The sequence below is a fragment of the Poecilia latipinna genome, unplaced genomic scaffold (genome assembly GCF_001443285.1).
Source record: "Poecilia latipinna isolate Pla-1442-1.1 unplaced genomic scaffold, P_latipinna-1.0 Scaffold201, whole genome shotgun sequence".
Taxonomy (NCBI): Eukaryota; Metazoa; Chordata; class Actinopteri; order Cyprinodontiformes; family Poeciliidae; genus Poecilia; species Poecilia latipinna.
Window position 1 is genome coordinate 307,410 of NW_015112817.1, and position 27,491 is coordinate 334,900.

Sequence of the window (27,491 nt, forward strand, 5' to 3'; positions counted from 1 at the left end):
AAACAGCTGAATATGAAAGGATCTCAAAATGGGTAGAACTGACCAATCTAAAATCTCATTATCTAAGAATTATTTTGTGCATATTCCCATCCTAACCTGTTCAAGGAAGAATAATAGGTCACTTTTAAAAACACACATTTCCTTAAAGTTTATTCATACTTTTCTGTTACACATATATATTTTTTTGCTTTCTAGAGCTTGCAGGAAAGCTGCTCAAAGGGCCAGTCTTTGCTGGCTTCAGTGCTGACCAGCAGAGAGAGAGTGATCCCCTGGGGCGTCCCTCAGATTGAAGACCGAGCTCTGGACACCGCAAAGCGAGAGTGGGCATCCTACCAGAGCCGCCTGGAGGAGACGCGGGGCCAGCTGCACTCTGCGCTGACGAGACTGAGGCAGATGGGTCACAGGTTCCTGAACCTGGCTCAGTGGCTGGAGGACACGGAGAAGATGGCAAGCATCAGAAACAACCGGAGGTCCGACAGAAACACCAAGCAGAGCCAGCTCAAGAAACTCCAGGTGAGAGAAAGGGATGTCTTCTGAAACTTTATTTAAAACTCCAGTTTGTGACAAATTTAAGAAAATACGGTCACATTTTAATCATTAAATTAAACCTATCATGTATCATTTTCCCCTCCACTTCAAAATTTTTCACTACTTTGTGATGGTTTATATCACAATAAATTCTAATAAAACATTCCAAGTATGAATAGTCTAGACCCAGTACGAAAAGATCACCAGTAAGACTTTTATATATAAATAATTGAATCCCTAAGCAATTTTTGGAGTTGTGAGTTGATTTAGATTTGCCTTTTGACTGACAGCCACACAAACTTGACTCCCAATTTACCCACTCCTGGTGCATTCACTAGAGTGTAAACGCCAAAGATTATTTTTTTTTCCTCTGTCAGAGAGAAAGCAATGAAGCATCTGCCACTTTGCACTGCTACACATAACTTATTTACATCCCATGCAAAACTACAGCATTCCTCTGCTTGGTCTCCTCTCCTGGAAAAATTTGCCTGCATCAGATTCAATATTTTCTGAATCTGTTTTAGCAGGTAATTAAATAATGGTTTCTCAAAGGATTTCAATCAATTTAATGAATATGGTTTGTTTATCTCTGTCCTTGTTTTCAGGGGTACCTTGAGGCGGTGCTGGCGCGGCAGGGAGAAGTCGATGGCCTCTCATCTCTGGCCCAGCAGGTTCTGGAGGAAACCTACATCAGCAGTCGCATCAGTGTGACCGCCACCCAGCTGACCGCTCGCTACCACTCCCTTCTGCTCAGCATCCAGGTCTGACCCTCTCAGATGTTTGATACGTGTCATTTCAATGAGTCATATCTGCATTCTGTTGAGTTTTTAACTTCCTTCCATGTTTTCAAAGAATGGTTTTTGAATATTTTTTTTCCATCGGTTTTGAACTTTACTTTCAGATTTTTAGTTGTTGTTGCTTATTATTTTTTCAACCTGTTCACACATCACTTACTTTTTTTTTGGTTTCCAGTCATGTTACTGCATTATTTGCTGGCTACCATCCACTTGTTGTATTGAAAACTTTGACGTGTAAATATTCATACAGATTCTTATTTCCTGGTGAAGACAATACGCGCAAAATATTTAATTGACACACAAATGTAGCCTGGCCAAATTGCCTTCCTGTGCGATTCTGCTCGCTTCACAGACATTTGGTGTTGTTGGAAACAGATGTGAACTGCTGCTTGTCGCTGCCCACAGTGGGCCTTTTCACACATGATTGTGCTTCTTCTCACCATGAAATCCACTCCAGTTTGGGCTTGTGTTTCTGTAGCGCCCCGCTGAAGGAGCGCTGGGACTTACCTCTGTGAGCCCAGCTTGTTTTGTCTGTATTCTCAGGTCTGGCCTCTCTATTTGTCCCCCCCTGTGGGGTGGGGGTTAAAGGAAAATCAATGGGGCTCTCCTGGTCAGGGACTAAAGCTGTAATTAAATGCAATCTCACACCTTGAGTCAGGTGTAAAAAAATAATTTTTTGTGCTATTGTTGCTAACATCTCTAGTTACCCTTCTGAATGTAGTGCATGTGCTGGTTAGTTTGCCTTTACTCCCAACCACTGCCACACCTATCCTCTCTTAATGCTTAAATTGACTTAGGCATGCATTTACTTACAGCCACACAGGTAACACCCCCTCATCCTGTGGATCCCTGTAATTATCCGGCAGGAAGTAGGGGCCATATGGGCCTGAGGTGGGAAGCTGTTATAAAAAAAAAAAAAGGTGTGCACTCAGCACTTTTGGCTAATTGGAGCTTCCTCACTGCAGGATTTGGAAGTTGAGTGAATAATGTGTCAAACCTGCAAGAAGCTTTCTCTATCCCTGTGCTGCTATTGACTCGAAACCTCAGTCAAGTGGATAATGCTTCAAAATATAAAAGAAAACCCACGCTGCTTTGAAGTGAAGGTATTGACATTGAACAGATGAAAGCAAAAGGGAGAAAGCAGGTATTTTCTGTCTTGACGCCGGATCAGAGAGCTTGCGGTCCGCAGTGACCGATGTCAGACTGTTGGGAAAAATCTCACACCTTGAAAGGAAAAGAAACATGGGATGCTTCTTGAATTTTCCCCAAAGTCAAATGCTGAAAAGTTTACTATACAAATATCTGTTTGTTTTTTTTTTTTAAAGTCGCCTGGTTTAAACAAAATCCGTCATATTTTGAAGAACAAAAACCTCTTTGTCTCCTTTCTCAGCTCAGAACTATAACCATGAACTTCAATTTATTTATTAATGATTCATTGTAATGTACCAGAAAGCAGTGGATAATTGTGACGTAGAAGCGGGATGATTCATTTTAAGTTGTAAAAAGCATATAGAGACTGGGAAGAAAATATGTTCATTTCTTTCCACCAAATGAAGTCTCAATTTTGGGTTAATTTAATACAAATACGCTTTGATCTAAACCAGCCCATTGTAGTGTTAGTTCTCCTCCACAGATAAAAATAACAAAAGGCTTGTGACCAGCAACCATGTCGGTTCTCATTTACTTTCTCTCTGTTTCTTTCTTTGTTTCTCACATTAAATACGTTGAAGTTTCTTTGTGTTAAATGCTGTTCATCTAATCTTTGGGAAAGCTATCTTCTAACCTTTGCTTCCTGCTTGATTTCAGGATATGATCAAGCAGCTGCAGGAGGAGCTGAAGAGCATGGAAGAGGCCGAAAGCCTCTGCATGTCATTCAGCGAGTGGCTTGGCTCGACTCAGAAAAGCTTCACAACACTGACGGATCGCTCTGAACCGCTGGACCGGCAAGCCATGGAGAGGAAGATGAAGAAATTAGAGGTATTGATCTGCTAGTCGAAGTTTGGGCTGCATTTATTTATGACGTCAGATGCCACGGCGTGTGGTTAGTATGAACTGTCGTTCTGTGTTTGACGCACCAAACTGCACGGGTTGAGAAAATGGCAAGAATTTAACTTGAGTGAAATAATTGGTTCCTCCTAATATTATCAACAATTCTGAAATGTTTGGCCAATGAGATGTTTGTGGGAAGAGGACAAGTTAAAGAACATTACAGAAGTAGAAAACAACCCCTTTTTTTTTTTTTTTTTTGTCTTAACGCTGCTCAGACACCAGATCCACTACAGTAAAAAGAAAAAAAATCTGCACTATTGTTTGTGTGGCGTAGTTCACATCGAGCACACAGAGGGTTTGATGGGTATGTGTGTATCGATTGGCTCTTTATGAAGACAAAGCTGGTGCTGGTTTAGAGGAAACGCGGTATCAGAGAGGGACCTCCCACTGTGCGTAAGAGGATGAAGAAGAGTCGGTGTCAGGAACCCGCTGGCACAGACGCTGTAATTGATGCAGTGCCCTTACCGCTCCACATCACACACACACACACACACACACGCTCGCAGTTTTTTCTCGTTTCATCTCTAAAAACGAAGCGCAAACCTGAACTGATCTATCTCCAAAAAACCTGTGACTCCTATGTGGCTTCACACATTTCTTCCACTTCAGTTCTTTAGTATCTCGCCTCTCCTCATCTTCCTCCCTGTAAACCAGTCGCACCACACACCCACACACCCCCACAACACTTGTGATACATCATCTGGTGTGGTCTTTGCCGTAATCCCCTTTCAGGGATCGATGCTCTGTCTCTGCATTGCGACCGAAGATGCGCGGCCACCACATGTGTCCTCCTAGTGCTGAAGATGACACACGAGCGTGCTTCATCACTTACTCGTCTCCTGTTGTGAGGGAAGCTGGGCTGTTCAGTGAGCCGGGACGATTACGCACCGGCACACAGACCAGACGTCAATAGCTGTGTTAAGGCCCATTAGCTGGTTTTGAACTTTATTTTTGGCTGCAAATGTGTTGGTTTGGAGGAAATTACTATTTGGCAACAGACAAGGATGTTTTCTTTATTTGAAAGTTGTTGCATTTTTATGGAACAACTGTGAAAGATAATTTCCTGAAATTGGTTATTTTCCTTAAAATAAAATTAAATATGAATAAAAACAGATTGGTCTTTGCACCCAGACCTCCTTTCAAGCCGGCAATTGATGGTTCAGGGTGATTTTTTTTTTCTTTTTTTATGTGTTGTGGTGGCCTTGATTAAGGTCTTAAGTTGATTCATGTTAATCTGTAATTCTAATTACTCTCTCAGCAGTTCAAATATTGCTTCAAGTCTGCTCAAGTCCAAACATGCCAAGTAAAATCGCTTTAGAGCGACATGTTTCAACATACAAAATTAGCTGTTTTAAATGGCCCTTGATTACTTTATTACTTTGCTTATAAGAATACAGACGTTGCAGTAACTTTTGTAAAGTGGTCTTCATAAAAGGCTTTTATTCTTTCTGCAAGTCACTGATGGATAAAGTAATTTTATGAACCTTGTTAGTTTACAGATTCAGTTTTTTGTCAATAAATTGTATAACCATTAGTATTTTTAATCAAGTCAGTTGATTAAATGGAAATAAACTGACCTACAGATAAACATAAAATAGCACAAAAACATTGCAACATTTTACTGTTGCAAGAGATTTGCACAGTAAAACCTAGATTTGAAACGAATTTGCATTTACAGGTTTACAATGATAACACTCTTGCAAAATTGTAGATTTTGAGTTGCTCATCCACTTGATTTTCAGAGCTGAAGGATAAACATTAGAGTCAATTAAAGAACCCAAGATCTCATGCAGAATAAAGTCCAGAAGCTCTCAAGCTCATGATTAAACGCAGCACACAAAGAACTTGACTTGGATAATTGCGGGTACTAGACAGTTGAATCATAAAGGGCACTTTGTGTTTAGGACTTCAGATAATGTTCATTGAATTGTGCTAACTAATGACTCAAGGCCTCAATGTAGACAGAATTAAGCCAAATATCTGCTGTAAAAATAGATTTAAAAAAAAATAGCATTCAAACTGAAATAGAATTTAGTGAAGTTTATTGCTAACCGTGTTCAGCAAAAACTGCAAGCGAAATCTCACCGTAAGACAAGAAGTAGTTTAAATTTAGACAGAAAGAGGAGATAATTAGCTATAAGGAACAATATGCAACTCTACAACAAATAGTAATTGCTGAAGACCTCCTTTGACGCAGAGTTGCATGAAATCTAAATATGAGGCATGCTGCTTGTTAAAGTGACAAGGCAGGAACATCGCAGATGGTGATCAGACCTGCAGCGTCGCATTAAGCAGGACCCAGAGACGTGTGCAAACACACGCAGGTCTCGTTATGTTCCCCACGGAGCCGGATTGAGAGCCGAGCTTGTTTGAGTGTGAGGTTACCGTCTCTGCTCATCCAATAATAGGCTGATGATGAAAGCTGTATGGCATCCCGTCGAGGGGAGGTCAGTTCATGTGTGCGCGGCGTTGTGTAGTGTTGCCCTGGAAACCCCCGTAGCTACTGTTGCCTGTTAAGGGTCTTTATAATTGGGTCCTCCTTTCATATTATTCACTGCGGTTCTTCCTCGCCGTGAACTCCCAATCCTTCTTCACGTTTCAGGATGGAGGTGTCAGCCTACCTGATGGGTTCAAAGCTTTTCAGAAGCCCTGCCAGGGCAGTTTGTGGCACAGGGCAGCACAGGAGGTGAAGGACAAAAAAATTAAAAACAGAGAAATAGCGCACTGAATGTAACTGAAGCTATGAGATAAATGTTCCTTAAAATAAAGAAAACGTATAATTTTGTATTCATTCTTGAGGGCCCCGATGCTAAGCTAGCCTTGCATAACGCTTCATACTCATAAGACCTTTTACACTGGGATTTTGCATAAACCAAGACAAAACACTGCATGATTTTGAAAGGGAAGGAAAACGACACATTAATGATAAACTAAAAAATGTGGCGTGAATTTGCATCCATCCCAACTAAGTCTGAATTGCTGCTAGTCCAGCTTTTTTGGGGGAGCTTTTCTTTTTTTTTTTTTTTTGGAAAATATCTTAACTTATTCAGATTGCCTGTATATGGTCAATGAATGGCAATTTGCCACATATTTTCAATTGGATTAAATGTGAACTTTGACTAGTCCATTCCAACAGTTTGATCTAAACCGTTTCATCGGAGCTCTGGCTGAGGGTTGAGGGTTGGTATCCTGCTGAAATATGAACCTTCAAAGTAAAGGAAACTAGATACAAATGCACACTGCATTTGTGAAAGTTTTCGAAAGCCACATTTCTTTCTCACCTTCGCTATTATGTAGTTCTTTGTTTTAATCTCATCTGAATCAGTTGAAATTTTTGATTATAATGTAAGAAAACATTCATAGGACTTAAATGCTTCTGCATATTTTTACTGTCTTTCAACCAGAACCTGCAGTCTGATCTTCAGCACGGCCACAATCTCCTGAAATCCCTGAGGGAGCGCGCGGAGCAGGCAGCCGGCTTCCTGGACGAGGCCGGAGCTGAAAGTTTAGGAGCTGAAGTTGAAGCGCGTCTCGCCCAGCTGGAAGAGCTCGCCGGGGGACTGAGGCAAGAGCGCAGCTTCCTGGAGAGAGCCTTGCTGCTCGCAAAGGAGTTCCAGGACCGATACAAGGCTCAGGTCCAGTGGCTCGTGGAGACCAGGGCTCTGCTCGGCTCGCCGGTGGAGCCCAAGGCTGAACTCTACCAGCGCAGAGCTCAGCTGGCGAAGTATAAGGTAAAGCAGGAAAAAAAATTAATGCAGACCATTAATTCAGCAGTCTGGAAATTTTACACTTTGGTGATTTAAAAGGTGAGATGGAGCTGAATACTATTATCTTAATTGGCCTTGAGTGACTGTGGAAAAATTCAAAAGTGAATACACTTAAAATAACTGCTGATCTAGCTGAGAGTCTTAATCTAACCTCGAAATGGTCCATAAATACGGCTTCACACAGCAGGTCTTCATGCTCAATTCATTTTTTTATTTTTTCTTGCTGAAATCCAATTTTTTTTTTTTACTTTTTTTTTTTCTGGTCATTCATACAACTAACTAAACCCAACCACAGTGCTACTTCGGTGTGAACGGTTTATGACCTGGTTGCGCAGAAGAAGAAAGTTGACGCCACACAGCAGCACACAGTTTATGGAAGAAGCTTTTTCTGGAATGACGTTAAAGTTTATTCAGCAGTGGGACTGACAGTATTGTCACAAAGTCATATCAGCACAAAGGAAGCCAATGTGAACATAACTCAAGTAACTCTGTATAAGGACAGTACACCTGAAATGAAATTAGAAAAGGTAAAACAAGAGCATCAAACAAAGACAAGAAAGAGTGGTGAAAAAGCAACATTTTTTTAAATAATAGTCTCGTTTTAAAGCAGGGTTTTGCTTCCTACATGCTGACATAGTAATTATCAAAGAAATCTGTGTGTGTTTGTCCTCAGGCTCTCTTACAGATGGTTCAGTCCCATGATGGGTCCATCAGGTCTGTGATGGAGAAGGGAGATGCTCTCCTGGCTTCTGTCCACTATCCCTCCATCAGAGACAAAATGCACAGGATACAAAAGGACTACAGTGCTCTCTGCAAGGCTGCAACGGTTGGGAGCGAGTTCTGATGCAACGACATTAAGAAACAAAACAATTTTTTTCCAGTGCACGGCTTGATCTGCTTGGTTTACATTTTCCTCCTGTGCCGTCTGCGGCGTCCAGGCTCACGTGGAGAACCTGGAAGGCCAGGTGAAGGAACAGGAAGCTTACCACAACGAGCTGCAGGAAGTGGAGCGCTGGCTGCTGCAGATGTCCAGCAGGATGGTTACTCCAGATCCAAGCGTGAGCGTCAGCCTGGAAGCAGCGACTCAACAGCTGGCCAGGCACAAGGTGACAAATCGCATTATTTCATTTTTGCTGCCGTTTGCCATGTTGGTGACAAAATCATGCAGCTTGAGCCCTAATTGGATATTTGCTACTGAGCTATTTATTATCACAATGCTGATGTCTTTGTTCACTTCACTTCATTTTCTGTGTGGATATTTCGTAAAAATCTATAACAGATGTTACAGATTTAGCAGGCAGCGCTGTTTCCCTCTCCATAATTATGTTTCATGTGTTTTCTTATTTAGTCCTTCACGTTTAGAGAAAGTCCGTCTCACCAAGCAGTGCTCTGACTTGTTCTGCATTGAAGTTAGTCTCTTACTTGACCTTCTTCAGGCCACCATGGAGGAGATTGCGGGTTTTGAAGAACGTCTGACAGCTCTGAAAGAGCAGGGAGAGGGCCTGGTGCAAGGCTGCAGCGATCGCGTGCAGAGCCGACTGAGACAGCAGGTCCAGACTCACCAACAAGGCATCAGAGACAGCTACTCCGCCATCTGCAGCACAGCGCAGAGGGTGAGTAAGGAGCAGACTGCAAACGGAAAAGGAGGGAGCAAAGGAAAATGAGAGAAGAGTACGGTTCTATAAAACATTTATTATCCGTGGCGTATAGTGTTTAGTTGCCCACATGTGTAAAAACAACCACATGCACAGACAGGAGGTTGATAGCATTCCAGCAGCCTAGGTATCCACTTAATCCCAACCCGTTTTGACACTTAAACCCGTCTCTGTTAAGGCAGCCCTTCAGTGCCGCTTTAGAGGGCACAGCCAATTAAATCCGCCAAAGAAGAGCTCAGCAGCAGCGGCAGCACTCAGACCCTACCAGCCAACATCACTAACTCAATCTCTCCATATTAATCTCCACAGATCCCTTGTCAACCCCACTTTTTCATGCCTGAGCCAGAAATGATCACACACAGCCATCCAGTAGATCTGGCTAGTCCCATAATCCAACCCCACTCTGTCATTTTGGCACCGTCTCCTCCATCATCGAAGCTCGCCCGTGTCCCGAGATACCACCTCCGCCACCGCACGCACACCCAATCTGGCATTGTGTGATCCAGCCACTTTTTACCGCGACACTGCTGGCTTCGCAACAAGCGCGCCTCCAGCGTTGTAATGGCTGCCAACTGTGTCCCAGCGCCACACAGCTCTAATATCCTGCCTGCCACTTGCCACCACACCAGACTTCAAGCCCTTGCCAAAGTCGCAGGGCAGTTTGCCAACACTTTGGCCCTCCCTTTGCTCCTCCTTTCAGACTCTCAAATTAACACTGTCAATCAGAGCGTGATGTTTTGCTCTCCCCTGGAGGGCTTGGACGCCTCCACATTCAACACCTGTTAAATACAAAGCTGCATAACTGCCTGATTTTTTTGGACAGGAGGGGGGGAGGGGGGGGGAGGGGCTCTGTGATTTATTGTGTCTTCGAAGGTGCCAGAGAGGGGCCTAAATGGATATTTATAAATCTTTGTGCATATTTTCAAATAGATTTTGGTCCAGACTTTGACTGGGCCCTTCTGACACATGCATATGGTTTGATCTAAACCATTTTATTGTCTATCCTGTTGAAGCTTTTCTTCCTACATTGCGCTAAGTTTAGCTTCATCCATCATCCAGTGACTTCTGACCAGCTTCCTTCTCCCTCCTGAAAATGTTATTCCCACAGCATAGTGCTGCCACCACCTTGTATCACTGCTGGCATTGCATTTTCAGAATTATTTTTCTGCCACACAGATTTTTCTCAACTATCTTTTTAGGCCTTTTGTTAAAAAAAAAAACACAAAAGAATGAGAAAACTGTAGCAAGTTACTGTATCTTACCAAAGGAATCCAAATTACTGATGTTGTGAAACGTAGTATTATACACCTTTGTTTTTTTTTGTTTTTTTCCTTTTTCTGCAGGTATACCAGAGCCTGGACCACGAGCTGCAGAGACATGTCAGTCTGCAGGACACGCTGCAGCAGTGCCAGACGTGGCTAAACTCTGCTTCAGAAAAACTAGACCCTCATCCACAGCCATCTCTCAGCCTCGAGGAAGCTCTCCAGCAGGTCAAGAACCACATTTCTTTTTACTAAATAAAAATAATGTGTTTTTTAAAGTCTTAGAGTAATAATATTTTTTTTGAGTTTGCATGATTAGATGTTTTTGAATAGTCAAAAATAGAGAGAAATGTTGCTATTTTGCACAGTTGAGAGAGAAGGAAATGAACAGAAATGTTAAAAACAGGTGAAGCAGGAGCGAGCTCTCCAGGAGCAGGCCAGCACGTACCTCCAGCTTGTGTGTTCAGCGTGCGACCTGTCCGAACCGAGGGTCAGGGAGGCTGCTGCAGCCATCCAGCAGATCAAACTGCAGGCCAGTTCACTTACAGGAAGCCTTTACATCAAACGCAGATGTTTCGCTTTGTTTTTACTGGAGCGACTCTTTTGTATGTTTCCTGTTAGATCGAGGAGCGAATGCTTCTTTGTGAAGAGATGGCAGACAACTGGAGGGAGATCGAGGAGCAGAAGACGGATTTAGAGACCCAGCTCAGAGAGACGGAGCAGCAGCTTCAGAGCCTGATCAGGAGACCTGCAGAGTTGGAGCCAAAGATTGCACAAAACCAGCTGGACAAGGCACAGGTCTGTCTGCCTTCAGATTTAATAAGTGTGCCACAAGAAACGAAAAAGCAAAACAGGGAAAGACTTTACAGGAAAATGAATTCACAATTTGACTCACGAGCCTGCTCAATCCTTCAGTGTTTTCCAAATAAATGGTTGGATTAGGAGGAGCCCTGCTAATTAGTTTAGAGGCAAACAATCTTTTTTTTTTTTTTTTTTTTTTTTCCCCCACATCTGATTATGTCAGTCAGTCTGTTTGTGTAACTCTGCAAAAAATGAATCAACCTGGATTCGTCTGGTAAATCCTGTGCAACTTAAATCCAAATACAGTAACTTTGAATCAAATAGGTAGATTCAAATTCAATCAAACTTTTGAATTCAGTCTTTTCAGATTATAGTTCAGATTATGGTCCATTCCATTAAATTCAGTTTATCATAAAATGAATCATAAAATGCCTTTTGTCAAAAAATATTTAGTAGAAAGGAACCCCATCCAATTCACTGATTTTGCAGCGATGCCTTTAGAGAGGAAAATCCTCCAGCGGGATTACCCTCAGGCTTTTTTTATTTTATTTTTTTTGTAAGTGGTTGTGCATTTGGGCCAAAACAGGAAAGAGCCACAGAAAAAGAAAAACACTGTGTGAGGGACACTTTCTGTGGTGATGAAAAACGAGGAGTTATTGGCAGCCAGAGCTACACACAGGAAAGAGTCGTGGCTAAACAAAGAAGCTCTGAGCTACTTGAGCTTAAAAAAAAAATAGGGCCGGGACTTTAACACATTAATTTTGCTTAATTAGTTACACTGATTAAACTTACAAAAGTCCCAGACCAGAATCTTTGTCTGTGTGTGTACCCTCAAAAATCTGACTCACAAGCGGCATCTGCAAAGAGCAGGAGTAGAAACTGGGAGTTAATTTTTGCTCCAAAAATGATCTGATGGGGCGCTTGAAAAGACCATTATTGTGTGCAAGTTGTACAAAAAGGAGATGGCCTATTTAAGAAGCTATTTAAGCCTAATATACCATCTCAGTGCAATACATATTGCAGCAAGCACAGATGTTCCCATTGTCAATTGGCAGGGCCTTAATTTCAGACCCTGTTATTAACTCAATTAAAAATGCTAATCAAGTTTCACCACTAATAAAAACGCAAAGTTTATGAATCTGTCCAGAGACTCAACTCAAGAACTGAGCCAGGATTACTTTCTATGCACAAACAGAAAAGTGCAAAGAGAAGAACCGGGCATTGGCAGCATTAGCTCAGTCAGTGGCTCAGTTCAAGATGGAGAAACAGCTGAACACAGAATCACCAACTTCTGATAGTTGATGGTTATATTTCACCACCATCACAATCAACAGTTTTTCTCATCTCTCTGTTTTACAACAAAGCAACACAGACCATACTCTGTTGTCAGACTGACAAATAGAAACACCCTATTGCCAATTTTGCCTTCCACCAATGTTGAATAATCTGCTTTCTTTCCTGCAGGAGTTTCTACAGCAGATTAGAGAGAAGCAGTCTGAGGCAGCGCGTTTGAGTGACGCCATCGGCAGGTTGACGGGCGGACAGGTCTCTCCTGCGCTGGAGGAGATAAGGAGGCTGAAGAGAGGCTGGATAGAGCTGGGCCAGCAGGCTGAAGAGCTGGAGGCACAGCGAGGGGAGGACATGCAGCGGAGTGGAGAGTACCAGGAAAGCGTCGCTGCTGTGGAAGAACTTTTCCATCAAGTATCCAGAGAATGGGACTATCTCGCCAGGTATCTATGTAATTCATTTTTCTGGTGTTAATATTGACTATACATATACATTATTTGTGCATATAATTGGGTCTATTATAGATTCTTTGAAGCTTGTACATTACTGTCACTTTTATAGCATCCTTGTTCCTTAAAATCACCGTTTATGTATGTAGGGCTGACACTGAGAGCACTAGTGAGCATCTAGAGGCTCTGAGGAAACTGGCCAGTGACCTAGATGAGCAGAAAGAAACCCTAGAAGACCTCAGGGACCAGAGACAAGCCATCCTGCCTCGACTAAGTCTGCTAGACAAGGAGCTGGTCAAACAGCAGGTGAGGGCATTACCATCGTCTTCAAATATATGCCAAGATATTCAGAACTGTAATGCAAATAATTAATTAAACTATGATTAATTGTCGATTAGTGGTTTATTAGATTAAAATTAGTTCCAACCAATCAACTTATAATTTCCACTTAGACCACGTTTTAGTGTTGTAATTTGGCCTCCGTCCAGAAGAGGGCACCAGTGGACATACTCATGCAGAGTCAGATGATACAGAAACAAAGATGACGGGGAATACCAGAACAAGAAACAGAAACGGACCAAACGAAATCCAGATTGGGATGGAAAATGCACTTTATGGAGTTTCTGTTTGTTTTGAAATATAAGCACACGACAAGTTCGTTAAGTTCCACCTTAGCAGTGCTCAATCAGCCGAACTGAATGGTGGAGCAGCTTTAACTTCTCCACCAAATATTCTTGATGTGCTGTTAAGGGGAAGATTTGATGACAGCATAAAACACAAAAAATTTAACACGATGGAAAAAAAAAACAAAACAACAACAACACAATGCCAATGACTGTCGGGTGTCATTGCACTTCATGGAGCAAAGTTGTTTAGTTTTTTTTTCTTAAACATATACGTATTATAAACAATGTGACCGTTTATGCTATGGAAAGGCAGTCTTGATGCAAGAGAAAACTCAGGTTTATAAGAAAATTGCCGCTTAACAATATATCGTTAGTCAATTTATCCGATCAACCAACTTTAGATTAACTCATTAATCGACAACTTGCATCCCTATTTCAGGAAATCACACCATATCAGGTATTTGTTTCAGTAGCTGTTTACATTTAACCAGGTGGGTCATCTGGAGCATCGCTGGGCCCAGCTGGAAAGCCTGATTCTGCAGAAGATTCAGGACTCTGCTCAGACTCTGGAGGATCTCTCCCGGGTCGAGGCCCAGCTGAGAGATGCCAGAGAGTGGGTGGAAGAACAGCGACCCGCTCTGACCTCTGCGCTGAGAGCCAGCCCACCTCCAGACCTGGCCCAGAGTTTCCTGTTTGACCACCTGAGCGTTTGTGTAGAGCTGGAGGCCCGTCAGCAGCTGCTCGGTCAGGCGGTGAACGAAGCACATGCTGTGGCCTCCAGGCTCGGGCTGAGTGAGAAGAAATGCTTACAGGAGCTTGTTGAGCAAGCCCAGATGGAGGTGGAAGTTCTCGGCGCTCGGGTCGCGCAAAGGAGAAAGTACCTCAGTAAGGTAAGCAGCTGGCACTCTAAATTAAATGCAAATGAAACTTTAATTGCACCCCAAAGGACGTCTGCCCTCTTACCGATAAAAACTTCTTCTCAAGGCTTTCACAGAGAGAACGCAGTTCCTTCAAGGAGTTGGGAGAGCCTTGTCGTGGGTAAAGCAGCAGGAAAGAAAAGCTTTATTAGAAGACCACATTTCTCTTCTTCCAGAGGATTTGACCAAACAGGTTGCTGCATGTCGGAGCGTCCAGAGCAGCTTACGGGCTTACCAGAGAGAGTTGGCTTCGCTCTGGGTTCAAGGGCGAGAGTTGGAGAGAGACGCAAGCGACAAAGAAAGAGCGGAAACACTGGCGAGACTTGAGGAGCTACAGTCAGCCTTTGAAACAGCACTCCAGAGGACTACCCAGCGTCTCGCTGGCTTGGAAAAAACCTTGACTTCGAGGAAGTACTTCCAGATTGACCTGGACAAAACCTGCAACTGGCTGAGACGAGCGGAAGCCATAACATTCCCTGAAATCAACTTCAGCAGTGTGGAAGAGAGCTCAGATTTGCTAAATCACATGTCTAACTATCAAAGTGTCTTAGAGCAGGCTTCGGAGTACGAGAACCTCCTTCTCATCGTCCAAAGAATCGGTCAGGAGATCCTCCCTACTCTGAACGAGGTCGACCATTGCTACCTGGATGAGCGGCTCAATGCCCTGCCCCAGCAGTACAACGCCATCCTAGCTCTTGCCAAAGAGAAGAAAGACAGGGTCCAGCAGATTATCCAAGAGAGAAAAGAGTTCAGCACTTTGTTTGAAATCACTCGCAATGCACTGGAGGAACTCCAAGAGCAATTTGACAATCTTGAGAAGCAGACTATCAACATAACAGAGGAGAACGGTGTCCGTTTGATAAATGAACATAAAACTATTGATGAAAGTTTGGTTCATCTCGGTCCTGCTGTCGGAGAACTTCATGGGAAAAGCCAAGGCTTTTTAATCAGATGTTATCAAAACAAAGCTGAGGAGATGCAGCAGCTGGTCGCTCTCCATAGCAAACTGAAGAGAAGGAATTACCAGAAGACGAAACACTTGAGCGACTGTTTGAAAAAAATAGATGAACACAACCGACTTGTGTCCAAACTAAACTCAGAGACTCACTCTGTTAAAGAGGGGCTGCTCAGAGTAAAGTCAAATAAAGAATTGAGTTCTTTAGATAAAATAGCAAATCTTTATCTGCTGCTGGGAAGTTTAGAAGGAGTGAGATCTCAGGTAGAAGAACGTTATACACACACAAAAAACCTTGATGTAAAGTTTGACACTGCTTTCTTCCAGGAAACTAAACTGCAGCTTGAGTTGTTGCAGTCATTACAGAGTGATATTAAGTCTTTAGTTAAAGAAAGTGAGACCGGAGTCACAAAGAGAGAGAATTTCTCAAAAGAGGCTGAGAGGATGTCGGATTGGCTGAAGGCTGTGGAGAAAAAACTGAAGGAGCCTTCGATCATTTCCGAGGTCAAAGCTGAGAGGATAAATGAAGAGAAGCAGAAACTTAAAATCACCGAGGAGGAAGTGAGGAGCAGACTGAAGCTGGTCGATGTCTTGGGTGTAAGAGAAAGGCAAAAGTGTGAAAGTAAGAGAGAAGCAGTTTCTGTGAAGATAGAAGAAAAAGTACAGGAGCTCGAGAAGCTGGGCGAAAAGGTCCAACAAGAAGTCTGTGCTAAACAGGTAACTGTTTTATACTGGTCAAACCTACTTCATGAGTGTTTTTCCTTACTAACTTATTTTTATGATAGTAATGTGCAGCATTCAGTGTATCACGTAAATCAGAGCTTCGATCCGGGACTTCAATTTAATTAAGCAACCTTCTACATTTTCTAGCTGGCACTGGATCGAGCTCTCAGTCTGGTCCAGAGGCACCGCTTATCTCTGCAGTCCATGCAGGAATGGCTGGACAATGTTTCCACTTTGCTCCATGAGGCCAGATCGGGGGTGGAGATTGAAAACCGCAAAGACCGCCTGCGAAATCTGGAAGAAATTTTAGCCCAGGAGAAGAACTTCACAACTTCTGCAGAGGAGATAAGGACCCTGGATCCTCTGCTGGACGATTTTGTGGCGGCAGGAGAGTTGAAACAGATCAGGACAAAGATTCAGTCGATGCAGCAGATGAAGGAAGAAGTCGCACAGCAAGTGGACGCTTACAGAGAAGTGCTGCAGAGGTATTTCCCTCTGGAATACAAACAGCATCTTTGAATTGGATCAAATTTTGTTTCTAATACTAAACATTTGATTTAATGCTAATGAAGCCATGCCACGTCTGCATATTTTCCCAGGTGTGATGCATCGTGGAGCTCGTTTCAACACTCAAAAGCGATGCTGGTTGAACAGATGGATGATTTAGAAAGCAAAACATCTGAATTCACAACAGCAAAAGCTCTCAGCATCCACGAAGCAGAGGATAAGTGTCGAAGACAGGAGGTGGGCAACAACATATTGATGTTTATCTTGATTAAAAATCCTACCGATTTATCTTTATGAAATTTTAGCTCTGACTGAGAACATATTCATTGTTGAAGTTTGTTTTATTTTTTTGCTGCAGTCTCTTGTGACTCAGATCGACATGCTGGAGGTGCCTTTCAGTGCTTTGAAGGAGAGTGCTGCAGAGCTGGATCGAATCACGTCCGAGTCCAGCAAAGTTCTCACCCGTCACATTGTGTTGTCGCTATGGCAACGGTGGACACGGCTCCGTAGCGTGGCCCGGGCCCAGGAGAGGGCGCTGGAGGACGCTGCCAGGGAATGGAGGAACTTCATCGAAAAGGTCGGAGGAAAAACTTGGAATTTAATATTCTCGCCATTCCTGTTTTGTTCATTAGTAGCATAAATATCAAATTGCACTGATGAGCAGAAGCCGGTAAACTAAAGATGAATGGCATGAAGTGTTGTCGCACATTATGCTCATTCGCAGTACAACTTAATTACAGATGAAATTGTCATTGTAATATTCAACAGTACCTTTGCAATCAAGTTTTCACATGCAGACCTACAGCAATACACTTTTCCCATGTTAAGAGGAACTAGAGTTTGTTTTCATTGTTTAATTGTAGAATATATGAAAATATCTGGAATTGATTCAGGGGTTTTTTTTTCTAGAAAAGTATCAATTGTTCACTTCTACATTTTTGTCTGAATAACTAAGTTGTACTGTTTACAAGAAAATTATTTGTTACAATGGAAATTTTTCTGATAGCATTTCTGTAGTCTGTTTTACCCGATCAGTCAGTGACCATGAACTTACTGGATAAAAGCTCATTACTGTCTCAAAATTACATTTAACTTTTTTTTTTTTTTTTTTTTTTTTTTTTTCTTTTGTTTTTTTTTCTTTTTCAAACCAGGAACATTTTCTGTGTTTGTCCGAATCTACTCACACAAGCAGATAGTTGGCAAACTTTAAATCGGTTCTTCACAGTAACATTGTGCTATTATCATGACGCCCCGGCGTGAATAACTGGACTCAGAATAGATCTGGGGAATGGATAAGAATGAATTTTATTGTTGGAAGCTTTTCACACAACAATCAAGTTGCCTGCCGCTCATCTAACTGTTTGCTGCAGATTTTGGGTCAAACGCAGTAACGGCTGAAACCAGTTGGTGGGCTGTGATGTAACTTCAGGCGGCCGGCCAGCGGCGTCTTCCTGCCAAAACAGTGTGTCACAAAGTGTTTTCCCGCCTTTTGACCTAATTTGAGCTCAGACTCGGTCAGCTCCCACAGATTCCCACAAAGGAGTGTTTCTGAAAGGGAAAGGAAGTCAGACTGAAGGGAATGATCACTTCCTTGCATGTGGCACATTCCTGTTGTCCACTGGGGTTTTTTTTTTCCTCCTTTGTTTGTCTCAGCATGATGTCATTTGCTGCAGTCTTTGTTAAGTGGTTAAAAACATTTTAGGGTTTGCTTAAATGTAGAAATTAAACAAAATATAAAACAAAGTATTACCTTTAATGTTTTACTTAAAAAGCACACCTTAAGTAAGGATGTCAGAGAATATTCTAACCACTTTTTGTGCGTGTAGACACGAACATGAGATTTTTTTTTGTACAGTTATAAACAGGTAATAGTCTTATTTAGTTGATTCAATCGATTTAACCCTTCCTGTGCTTTAGATGGAGAAGGTGAGCTCCATATCCAAAGACCTCCACAGTCGTGTGCCAGACAGCACCGTTGAGAAGGCCGCCACCAGGGCGGCGCTGCAGAGCCTGCTGGAATACCACGACTCCTTCAGCCAAGAGGTGGAGAGGGAGCAGTCCACCCTGGCCCTGTTGGTGCAACAAACCCGTTGTCTTAGAGGAGAGGCCGAGAAGGAGGCGGTGACGGAGAAGAAGACGGAGAACGGACATGAAGACACGCCGTGCCTGCAGAAGATCAGACGCATGCAGGAGCAATATGATAGGTCAGTGATAACGTCTCACCACCATGTATCACTGCGGATACGGTGCGTTCAGGGTGACGTGCACTAATGTTTTTGTGCCACGCTGGTGTTTAAAAAGTTTAAAATGGCTTTGAGTTAGTCTTTTGTCATGAAATACACATCTTTGGTGTGTTGTTTAGCCTGTTGTTGCAGGTGCGGTCCAGCAGAACTCAGGTACACCAGGAGCTGAGGGAGAGAGAAGAGGTAGAGAAGGAGCTTGGCTTAGTCAAAGGCTGGATCCAAGACACCCGGGGCTTATTGCTGAGTCCCACTGCAGACCTAGACTCACTTCTGCATGAGCTGGAGGTACGCCACTGAACCTGCACAATACGTCCGCCTAAAACAGGCCACAAACCTCTGATTAGCTTTAACGTTAACACAGCAAATGTAAGCAGACATTACTAAATGGGATTTGTTGCGCTGCGTGTGATCCTGTTTGTATTGCAGACTGCACATGGCGAGGTCATCAGCAGGCGTCAAAGTGTGGAGCGCATGACGGAGCTGCAGCAGTCCAAATATCAGGACCTGCAAACTGGTCTGCCCTCTGAGCTCAGCATGCAGCTAGCTGAGGTTGCTCTTGCTTTGGGTTCTGCTGAAGATCAGGTAACCTCTTCACTTAGCCGCCTTTAAAAGTTAGATTAAATGTTGTTGAGGATTGCTCTTACGTTTACCATTGTGTCTCCCTGTAGGTTCAGGCAAGGGAGAGGGAGGTGCAGCAGACCAGGGATGTGAAAGAGGACTTCAGCTACAGACTTCAGGACATTGAGACGAAGCTGAAGACCATCGCAATAAAACTAGAAGAAAAGAGCGCCGACCTGGAGGAGGCCAAGGAAGAGACCAAAGTAATCAGACAGACAGATTGACTAATTAGCAAGCAATTAACCCCAGTTCAGCTGGCTATTCATTCTGCAGGTGTTGGGGTTAATGTGTGTGAGAGGGTTGGAATGGTTTGAACTGGATTCAGCCGACCCATTTCAGGAAGCACAACACCAAATGGGATTTTAAACCCCTCCATTCTGTTCTTCATCTTGCTGTCTTACTATTACTCTTGTATTAAGCACAACTACTAAATCTGTGGTTTTCTGTTTGGCAGATGATCTATTTAGCTTTTATTCTGGTCCATAAGCTTCCCATCTTTGTCTTGCTGTTCTCTCTGACTGACCTTGACTTCTATATGTTTGTCTCAAATGTTTTTTGGTCCCTTATTTTATTCCTTTTGTTCTCTCTAGGCTCTTTGTGAAGAGTGTGAATCCTGTGGTGGCTCTCTGGCAGAGTTGGGCGTTGCTGTTCAGGAGTTTGGAGAGCAGAACCCGCTGCTGAGTAAGCAGCTCGGCGATGCTGTGGTGAAACTAACAGAGCTGCAGCGTCAAACTGCACAGCAGGCTCAGGACAAAGTCAACAGACTCAAGAAGGTGAGAGATTTCCTCAGTCAATCGGATTTATTTATAGGAACAGACTGTATAGAGATTAGTATGACACTGCTTTACGAAGGTTAAAAACAAAGAAACAAGCATGACAGGACATTTGGACTAAAGTTAAATAAAAAGAACTACAACATATACATATCTATACAATTTTGAAACCAAACTGCAGTTCTTTTGCTATGAGGAACTATCAGAGGCTTTACTTTAAGTATAAGTCAAATAAAGACATGTTTAAAATTACACTTCTCTATGAAAAAAAAATCAAAAATAGTAGAAACTATGAAAGGCATAATAATCAAATAAAAATATGTGAAATATATTAAAATAAAACACATGTACAGATTTTTAAAAATATAATTTAACCCTAGAATGTCGGATGTATATTATTCACAAGAAATTCCTGATATTTCTTCTGTCTCTTTTAACAAAGTTGCTGTTTTACTGAAAACCTGATGCATCAAATCCTATGCTTCTCTTCTGCCCTCTGGTGAAGGATTTAAGCATGACATGTAGCAAGTGCTTGTTTTACTTAATGCACAAAATGGCATTAAATATAATGCTACATTGGCAAGTCCTTACTTGGAAAAGTTACAGACAATAAAATGTCAAGTATCATGTGTTTATCAGTTATGATACATAAGGTATGCAGATGTATTTTGTAGTTTAGTGCATCGTTTAAGTTTGACTTATATCAATAGAAAAAACTACGAAACATATGGATTCCTGCATATCCAGGAAGAAATACATTTTGATTAAGGATTTGACATTTATACCTATTTCAAATCGTCAATATGTTTAGAATTTTCTGACTATTTGGTTTAGCAGCACTAAAAAGGATTCATTTAGTTTTAAAGATATTAAATCTTTCAGCCGCTCTCAACTGCATGTAGTGCATTTATGCTCTTCTTAGGAAAGCAGAGCACTACATTAGTCAGCTTTACTGATTATGAATGTATGTATTATTCCCTGCTTTGGATTGAGAAACAGTCCAACTCTGGCAATGTGCTTCAGATGATAAACCCTCCTGAAAGAGAAACATTTAGCTTCTTATATGGTAGTATAGTACACAGTCTTAGTATTTTATGTTGGTTGTGTCGAATAGCTTTCCTTCTGTTTGTGCAGGCAGAGAAACTTGTGGAGGAATATCACAGCATGAAGGCTTTCATCTTGGCCTGGATAGAGAAAGCAGAGGATCTGGTCTCTGGTAACATCGTCTGGAGCTCTGCGACGCAGCTGCAGGAGCAAATTCGTTCCCACCAGGTGAGTCTCTGAGTCCCACCGGCTGGACCACAAGTAACATAAAGCTACTTGCATCACATTTATGATGTTTTTCCTTAAAAACACCACATTTCTGTCCCACATCGGCCTTATTAATCTGAAAATACTCAAAGCAGCAGCTAATTAGACTCACTTTCTGATTTCCTAGGAAGTGTCTCAGTAAACGTTGGCTGACCTTAATTAGTATAATTTCCCGACACAATAACCTCCCTTCTTTGACGTCTAATTTAATGGTCTTGTGGTGACAGGCGTTGCTGCGGGAGTGTCGCGGTCTCCATGGCGACTTGGAGGCGATGGGGGAAAGGGAGGGGCAGCTGGTGGACGTGTTGCATATGGAGGGATGGAGCCAGCAGGTGAAACACCTCAGCAGACGCACAGAGGAGCTGCAGCAGTCGGCCAAGACCCGCTTCCAGAGTCTACAGGATGCAGCTAAAGTAAAAAGCTTTTACAAGTATTCACTCTTAAAAATGTGACCATTTTTAAGATTGATAAGATTGTGATTAAAATCTGTTAAACAAAATGTGCAATGAAATGTGGCCAACTTGCAGTTTAGTAAGTTTAGCAAAAGGTTTGTTCCTCAAAACTCTGTGACAACATTGCCCCCTTCAGGCTTTTCAGAATATAGCACCATCATAATTAAGCAGAGCAAATCCACGACTCTAATCTGGTCAGTGTACAGCTGAAATCCAGATTATAGTCTTTTGTTTAGTCGTACTAATAACAATGTGCATTTATTTATTTTTTTTAAACAACCTAGATCAAAAAAAGACATTGTCACTTCTAATTACTGCTAATTAAATGCATTCTTGCATCCCTAGTAACATTTGGATAAATCTCTTATACCTTCTGGAGAAAATGTTTGGGTGACAAGCCCAAGAAATATATTTTGAGGAGTTAAGTTGGGACCTCTCAACTTAAAAAGAGCCAGCATTGATGAAATGCATTCATCCCAATGAGGAGGGTTTGCAGATTCATGGTAGGAACTGTGTATGGCTCGGCTTGATTCGTCGTTTCCGCGTGTCTCTCTCCAGGACATGCTGCGTCTCGAGGCAGAGGTGAAGAGCCTGCATGCCGTTGTCGATCAGATCCAGGTCGCGCTCGCTTCTCCTGATCTCAACAAGCTCAGCCTCAGGGAGCAGCTCACGCAGCGACAGGTTCCTACACTGAATTCACCGATTTTTATTCAGAGATGCTTTATGTTACATGTCTTTCTTTATTACACATGTATAAATGCTTCCTTCCTTCTCTGCTAAGCTTCTCCTGGTGGATATGGAGGGCTTTAAGCAGCAGGTGGCTTCAGTGCAGCAGTGTCAGAGCGCCCTCCGGCTGCCTGAGGAGGTAGTGGCCAGTCTGCCTATCTGCCGCACAGCTCAGTCTCTGCAGCAAGAGGCCAGCCAGCTGCAGCACACAACCATCCAGCAGTGCAACATCCTACAGGTAGACGGTGCTTTAAAAAAAAATTTTTTATTTTTTTTTACCTTTATTTTACACAAAACATTCACAGCAAAACAGAAAAAGTTAACACTAATAAACAAATGAATCAGTTAAAAGATTCCTCTGTTAAACATTTACAGACAGACGACTCCGTCTCCAAATCAATGAGAACAGCCTGAAAAATATTTAGTGACAACAGCAACTTTAGGTTCACGTATTTCTGCAAGAAGATGGAGCAGAAAACTTCTTACGTTAGGCTCAGAAAGTAATTTAATTTCATGCTGTCTGGTTGATTTAAAGTTACAGTTCATATATATTAGATAAGTGGCTGTATTATAAAAAAAAACATCATGTAAACAATGCAGCCTAAGCCTCGTGGTTTTTCTGTATCATTGGCTGTTCATAGAGTAGCTATTGCTCTAAATTCCTGCTAGTGTCTCAACAGGCCTTTTCAGGAATGTTTGTTTTCTTTTGGCCCCCATCAGGGTTGTGTTTAGCTTCAGCCTTTTGGTTGTGGACAGTTTTTTTTTTTTTTTTATTTATTAAGTGAATAGTAGTGGCTATTTAGAAGATGACTCGAGTCTCTGAGCCATTTCAAACTGCATCACTTGCATCAACAAGAGGCAAAGCCATAAATCTACAAAATGGTTTCTAATTGAGATAGAAACGCCAATCTTACCAAAACTGGAATTTAATTTGTAAATATTAAAAATAGCAAAGTAACTAAGATTTTTGTTGTCAAATCTTGGAAATTGATAACTTTGAAAATGCATTTTATCACACTGCACCTCAGACTTCTGTCAATAAAAAGTTGTCCATAATTGGGAAGAAAAAGAAAAAGTATATGTTGAGTTTTTTTTTTTTTTGCAAATAAAAATCTCAATAGTGTGGTGTGTCTTTATATCCTGCTGTAAACCTGTTCTTCTCAAGGTTCTGAAAGTAAGCACACTAAAGATTTGATATTTCAGGTTTTTACAGATGAAACAGAAATAAATATCTACTTAAACCGCATGTCATTGTGATTTTTCAAAGTAAAGTGTCACATTTTGCCCTTTAACAGGAGGCGGTGGTTCAGTACGAGCAGTATGAGCTGGAAGTCAGGAACCTCCAGAGATTAATCGAGGATGCTCATCGCATCATTCAGGACAGACCCGTTTCCACCAACAACATCCAGGAGCTTCAGGCTCAGATTCACCACCATGAGGTATTTCTTGATTTTTGTGCCCATTTAAGTGCTCGGAGACAGTTTTGGACATTTTTGCACATAAAGTTGAATGCAACCAACTCCCTCCAGAAGTTTCCACTTTAGTAAACAGAGTCTTCTAGTCAGCAAGTCTGTTTGTCTGCAGATTGATTTTTTTTTTCCATTCCTCTTTGCAAAATACCTCAAATTCTGTCAGACTACAATGGCTACAAACAGTATTTTTCAAGACTTCCAACAGATTCTCATTTTGGTTTATATTGCTGAGTTATTCTAACAGATAAACATTCTGTGATAAACAGACCTGGCTACATGTTTACAGTCTTTTTCCAGCTGGAATGTAAATCTCTGTGCTAATCTCTAGTCCTTGGCAACCTCTTAAAGGTTTTCTTCCAGGATTGTCCTGCGATCGACTCTTGACCAGCTTCTCTATTCACAATGAAGAAAAACGTCCCCACATCATGATGCTGCCAAAATCATTTTTCACACTACGTTGTGTTGACCTGTCACGTAAAACCCAAATTAAATACTTCGAAATTAGTGGCAGTAACGGGACAAAAAGCCGAATGGTTACGAATGAAGAACATCAAAGAACCGAGAGCAAATCGGGAACTTGAGTCATTCTATGTATTTCCTTTACTTTTGCCGCACTAACTCTAAAAAAGAGAAGTTGCATTACTGCATCTTAAATAAAACTGAGTCAGACTCCATTCGGTCATCCAGATGTTCTAATTTTAGTAATGTGAAGTACAAAAATATAGCACTCATTATGTGACATGGAAAACTTAATTCAGTGCAGTCAGAGCAGCTCTATCCTGTGAGGGGATTGTGAACGATGACATTCCTTTCTTATCTGATGTTTTCCAGCATCCATATCTGCCTCGATAGATGACTCTGAGCTTTTCAAACGTCCTGCTTTTTGTTGCATTTTCTCTTAGCCTCGTCAAGCGTGTTTGTTGTTTCATGGAGAGCAAAGGTGGAGTCAGACAACGGGTCAAATCTCCTCACGCTGGAAGACATTTTTATTACATTTTGCTTGCTTGCATGTGATAGATTTATATATTCTCTCTATGGCTGATAAAGAAGTTCCGATTTCTACCTCGGTTTGACAGTATGATTGTGTCCAAGTTTGATCTTTAAGCTGAGCTGCAACTCTGCTGGCCCTTTCAGTCACGTGACGTGTTTATCGGTGCATTGACCATCTGTGGTGCAGAGGGAGCAGGAGGAGGAGGAGGAGCTGTAATTTGAGGCCTGCTCTGTCATTCTCCGTCCCCTGAGCAGCCCCTCTCTCCTTGCAGCTCCCTTTTGTTAGCAGGAATGCGCTCTGCCGACAGGCGGAGACGGGAAGCGGCAGGCGAAGGAAAGGGGGCGGGGAGTTTGGGAGTGAGCTCATTTCCTGTTTTCTCTCCCTTGCCATTTGTGTATATGTGTACAAGAGGGAGTGTCTGAAGGATTTTGAAGTATTTCTGCGAGGGCCTCTGCCTCAACCGAACATCCTGTCGGCTCAGCTTCACTAACCGATCTGAGTCAGGCGCCTCTGTGCTGCTCTGATTGGCTCAGAGACGCAGAGAGGGGGGAAAACTGAGAGAGGCAGTTCTGTTCCCTTTGTACACTTATCCTCACTGTGAAGCCGAAAAGAGTCCAAGGAGAGGAGAGAATGAGTCCGGCCAAAGCAACTCTTCCTTTCATCAGGACCCTGCTGTAACCAGGAGCTCTTGATCATCTGCTGCGGGCTGAACCTCACTCTCCCGATCCTCGGAGAGGGGGGGTTGGTGATGATCCGTTCTCTTCGGGGGGATGTTTTGACAGGAGCTTACCCAAAAGATCCGTGGCTACCAGGAGCAGATCGCCTCGCTCCACTCCAAGTGCAAGATGCTGACGGTGAAGGCCAAGCATGCCACCATGCTCCTGACCGTCACCGAGGTGGAGGGCCTGTCGGACGGCGTGGAGGAGCTGAGCGACGAGGAGCTGGCCGGCGTCGTGGGAAACGCCGGCTCAGCTGCAAGCAAGCAGCTTCCAGCCCACCCCTCTGTCGTTATGGTGAGTGAGAAAGCTTCTTGACCCGATACGCTCAAAGTGACGAATCTGTGAAGAAATTCCCCACTGCTCTTTGGAAAGTGTTTTGTTTGTTTTTTTATGTCCAAGATGACTACGCAGAAAGCTCCTAAACTAGTAGTGACTATGATAAATTACAGTTTGGAAAGATACTTGACTAGTAATTTGCTTCAAATTCCCTCCTTCAACTCTTCCATGGATGCATTATTTCAGTTTCTTCAGGCAATCTCAGACTCGCTGATCAGAGTTCTGCAGATATCTGTTGCAGAACTTTTCCACCTCGGTGGAATTGCACTTCAAATAAAAATACTTTATTGTATCAAGCTTACACTTCCAAGTGATAGTGACAGAGAGAGGGCAAAGGTCTACAGGCTTCTGATCATAAAAATAGAGCTTTTATTTTAGAAGGTGCACTTGGAAAGTCACTCACAAATATAAATATTTTCTCAAAGTTAACATCTAGTTAGAAGTGTTAAAATGCATTAGACTGTTGCTGCCTGGGGAAGATTCAGCATTAATATCACCAAGGCTCATCTCTACTTTCTTAGCTACCTGAACTTTTGCACAAAACGAAACAGAAATCTCATTTTTGTTGTACAAATATATTGTTTTCTTTCTTCCCTTACCTCCATATTAGCCTGAAGCTGAGTGCCTAAGCAGAAGAATATTTTTTCCTTTATAATTATTCTCCTCTGTTGCTTTTTCCTGCATGTTTCTCAGGCGCTCATACTTTTTTTTTTTTTTTGCTTCCTTGCCTTGTCACCGTTGTTTTGATGCATTTAGTCTCCACGGGCCAGGAAACAGGATATGACTGAATCTGAGTATTTCATGAAGTCTGGTACTGCTGGCGGCTGGAAGTGCATGTTTTACCATAAGCTTTCTGCTTTTTTTTCCCTCTCTCTCTCTGTCGTGTATATTTTAGAGTCATTGTATGAATCAGTTGAAAAGCTTTCGTTCCGATGCAGTCTGTTGCTTTTCATTGCGTCATAAAGCCAGGGCAGGACGAAAAAAATAACATCCTTTGATTGTGCTGATGTCCTGAGTCAGTAGGCCGACTCACATTTCAGCTGAAGCATGCAGGCACGCTGGTTCTAAGACTGCTTTACGCTCCTCGCTAGCTGCTCTTAGCTAAGCCTTAGACATTTTTCAGCAAAGATAACACTAACCTATTGTTGATTGTACTTCTGCATCAAATACCATATGTGAAGGACACGTGTTTCTACAGAAAAAGAGGTTTCTGTGGTTCTGTAACCGTTACTCTACAGTATGTGGGTGTGTGGTGTGAACAATCACTGAGCGTAAACCTGCAGCGTGTGTCAGCTTCCGGGTGGAGGCCATTCCTTCACCCCGTTCTGTAATTTCAGTCATTTTCACTGGGATCTGGTGTGTGTGCAGACATACTGCAGTGTTTTATTTCAGTACCAGTAATCTGACCATATCAGTGTGATATTTAATTATTTACCACCTTATTAATCCTTGCAAAGCCCTACCCTGTTAATTTTTATGCTTTCTCTTTATCTCCCTCTTTATTTTTACCTCTCTCCCCTGTTTTGA

General features: G+C 42.4%; 1 protein-coding gene across 11 annotated transcripts in view; it reads left to right on the forward strand.

The window, feature by feature from the left end:
* syne1a (spectrin repeat containing, nuclear envelope 1a) overlaps positions 1-27,491 on the forward strand; it is a 154,950-nt gene that overhangs the window by 82,238 nt on the left and 45,221 nt on the right. For all 11 annotated transcript variants that reach the window (XM_015031270.1, XM_015031279.1, XM_015031275.1 and 8 more), the window contains 28 exons: positions 196-513; positions 1,134-1,289; positions 3,132-3,302; positions 6,779-7,105; positions 7,815-7,967; positions 8,080-8,247; positions 8,578-8,754; positions 10,140-10,286; positions 10,465-10,590; positions 10,680-10,856; positions 12,324-12,589; positions 12,745-12,901; positions 13,713-14,111; positions 14,206-15,810; positions 15,964-16,301; positions 16,416-16,560; positions 16,682-16,900; positions 18,241-18,527; positions 18,686-18,851; positions 18,993-19,148; positions 19,235-19,387; positions 19,775-19,957; positions 21,092-21,229; positions 21,496-21,681; positions 22,279-22,401; positions 22,502-22,684; positions 23,742-23,885; positions 25,692-25,922. In XM_015031270.1, the coding sequence (XP_014886756.1) occupies positions 196-513; positions 1,134-1,289; positions 3,132-3,302; positions 6,779-7,105; positions 7,815-7,967; positions 8,080-8,247; positions 8,578-8,754; positions 10,140-10,286; positions 10,465-10,590; positions 10,680-10,856; positions 12,324-12,589; positions 12,745-12,901; positions 13,713-14,111; positions 14,206-15,810; positions 15,964-16,301; positions 16,416-16,560; positions 16,682-16,900; positions 18,241-18,527; positions 18,686-18,851; positions 18,993-19,148; positions 19,235-19,387; positions 19,775-19,957; positions 21,092-21,229; positions 21,496-21,681; positions 22,279-22,401; positions 22,502-22,684; positions 23,742-23,885; positions 25,692-25,922 (6,999 nt within the window). The remainder of the gene's footprint in view (positions 1-195; positions 514-1,133; positions 1,290-3,131; positions 3,303-6,778; positions 7,106-7,814; positions 7,968-8,079; positions 8,248-8,577; positions 8,755-10,139; positions 10,287-10,464; positions 10,591-10,679; positions 10,857-12,323; positions 12,590-12,744; positions 12,902-13,712; positions 14,112-14,205; positions 15,811-15,963; positions 16,302-16,415; positions 16,561-16,681; positions 16,901-18,240; positions 18,528-18,685; positions 18,852-18,992; positions 19,149-19,234; positions 19,388-19,774; positions 19,958-21,091; positions 21,230-21,495; positions 21,682-22,278; positions 22,402-22,501; positions 22,685-23,741; positions 23,886-25,691; positions 25,923-27,491) is intronic.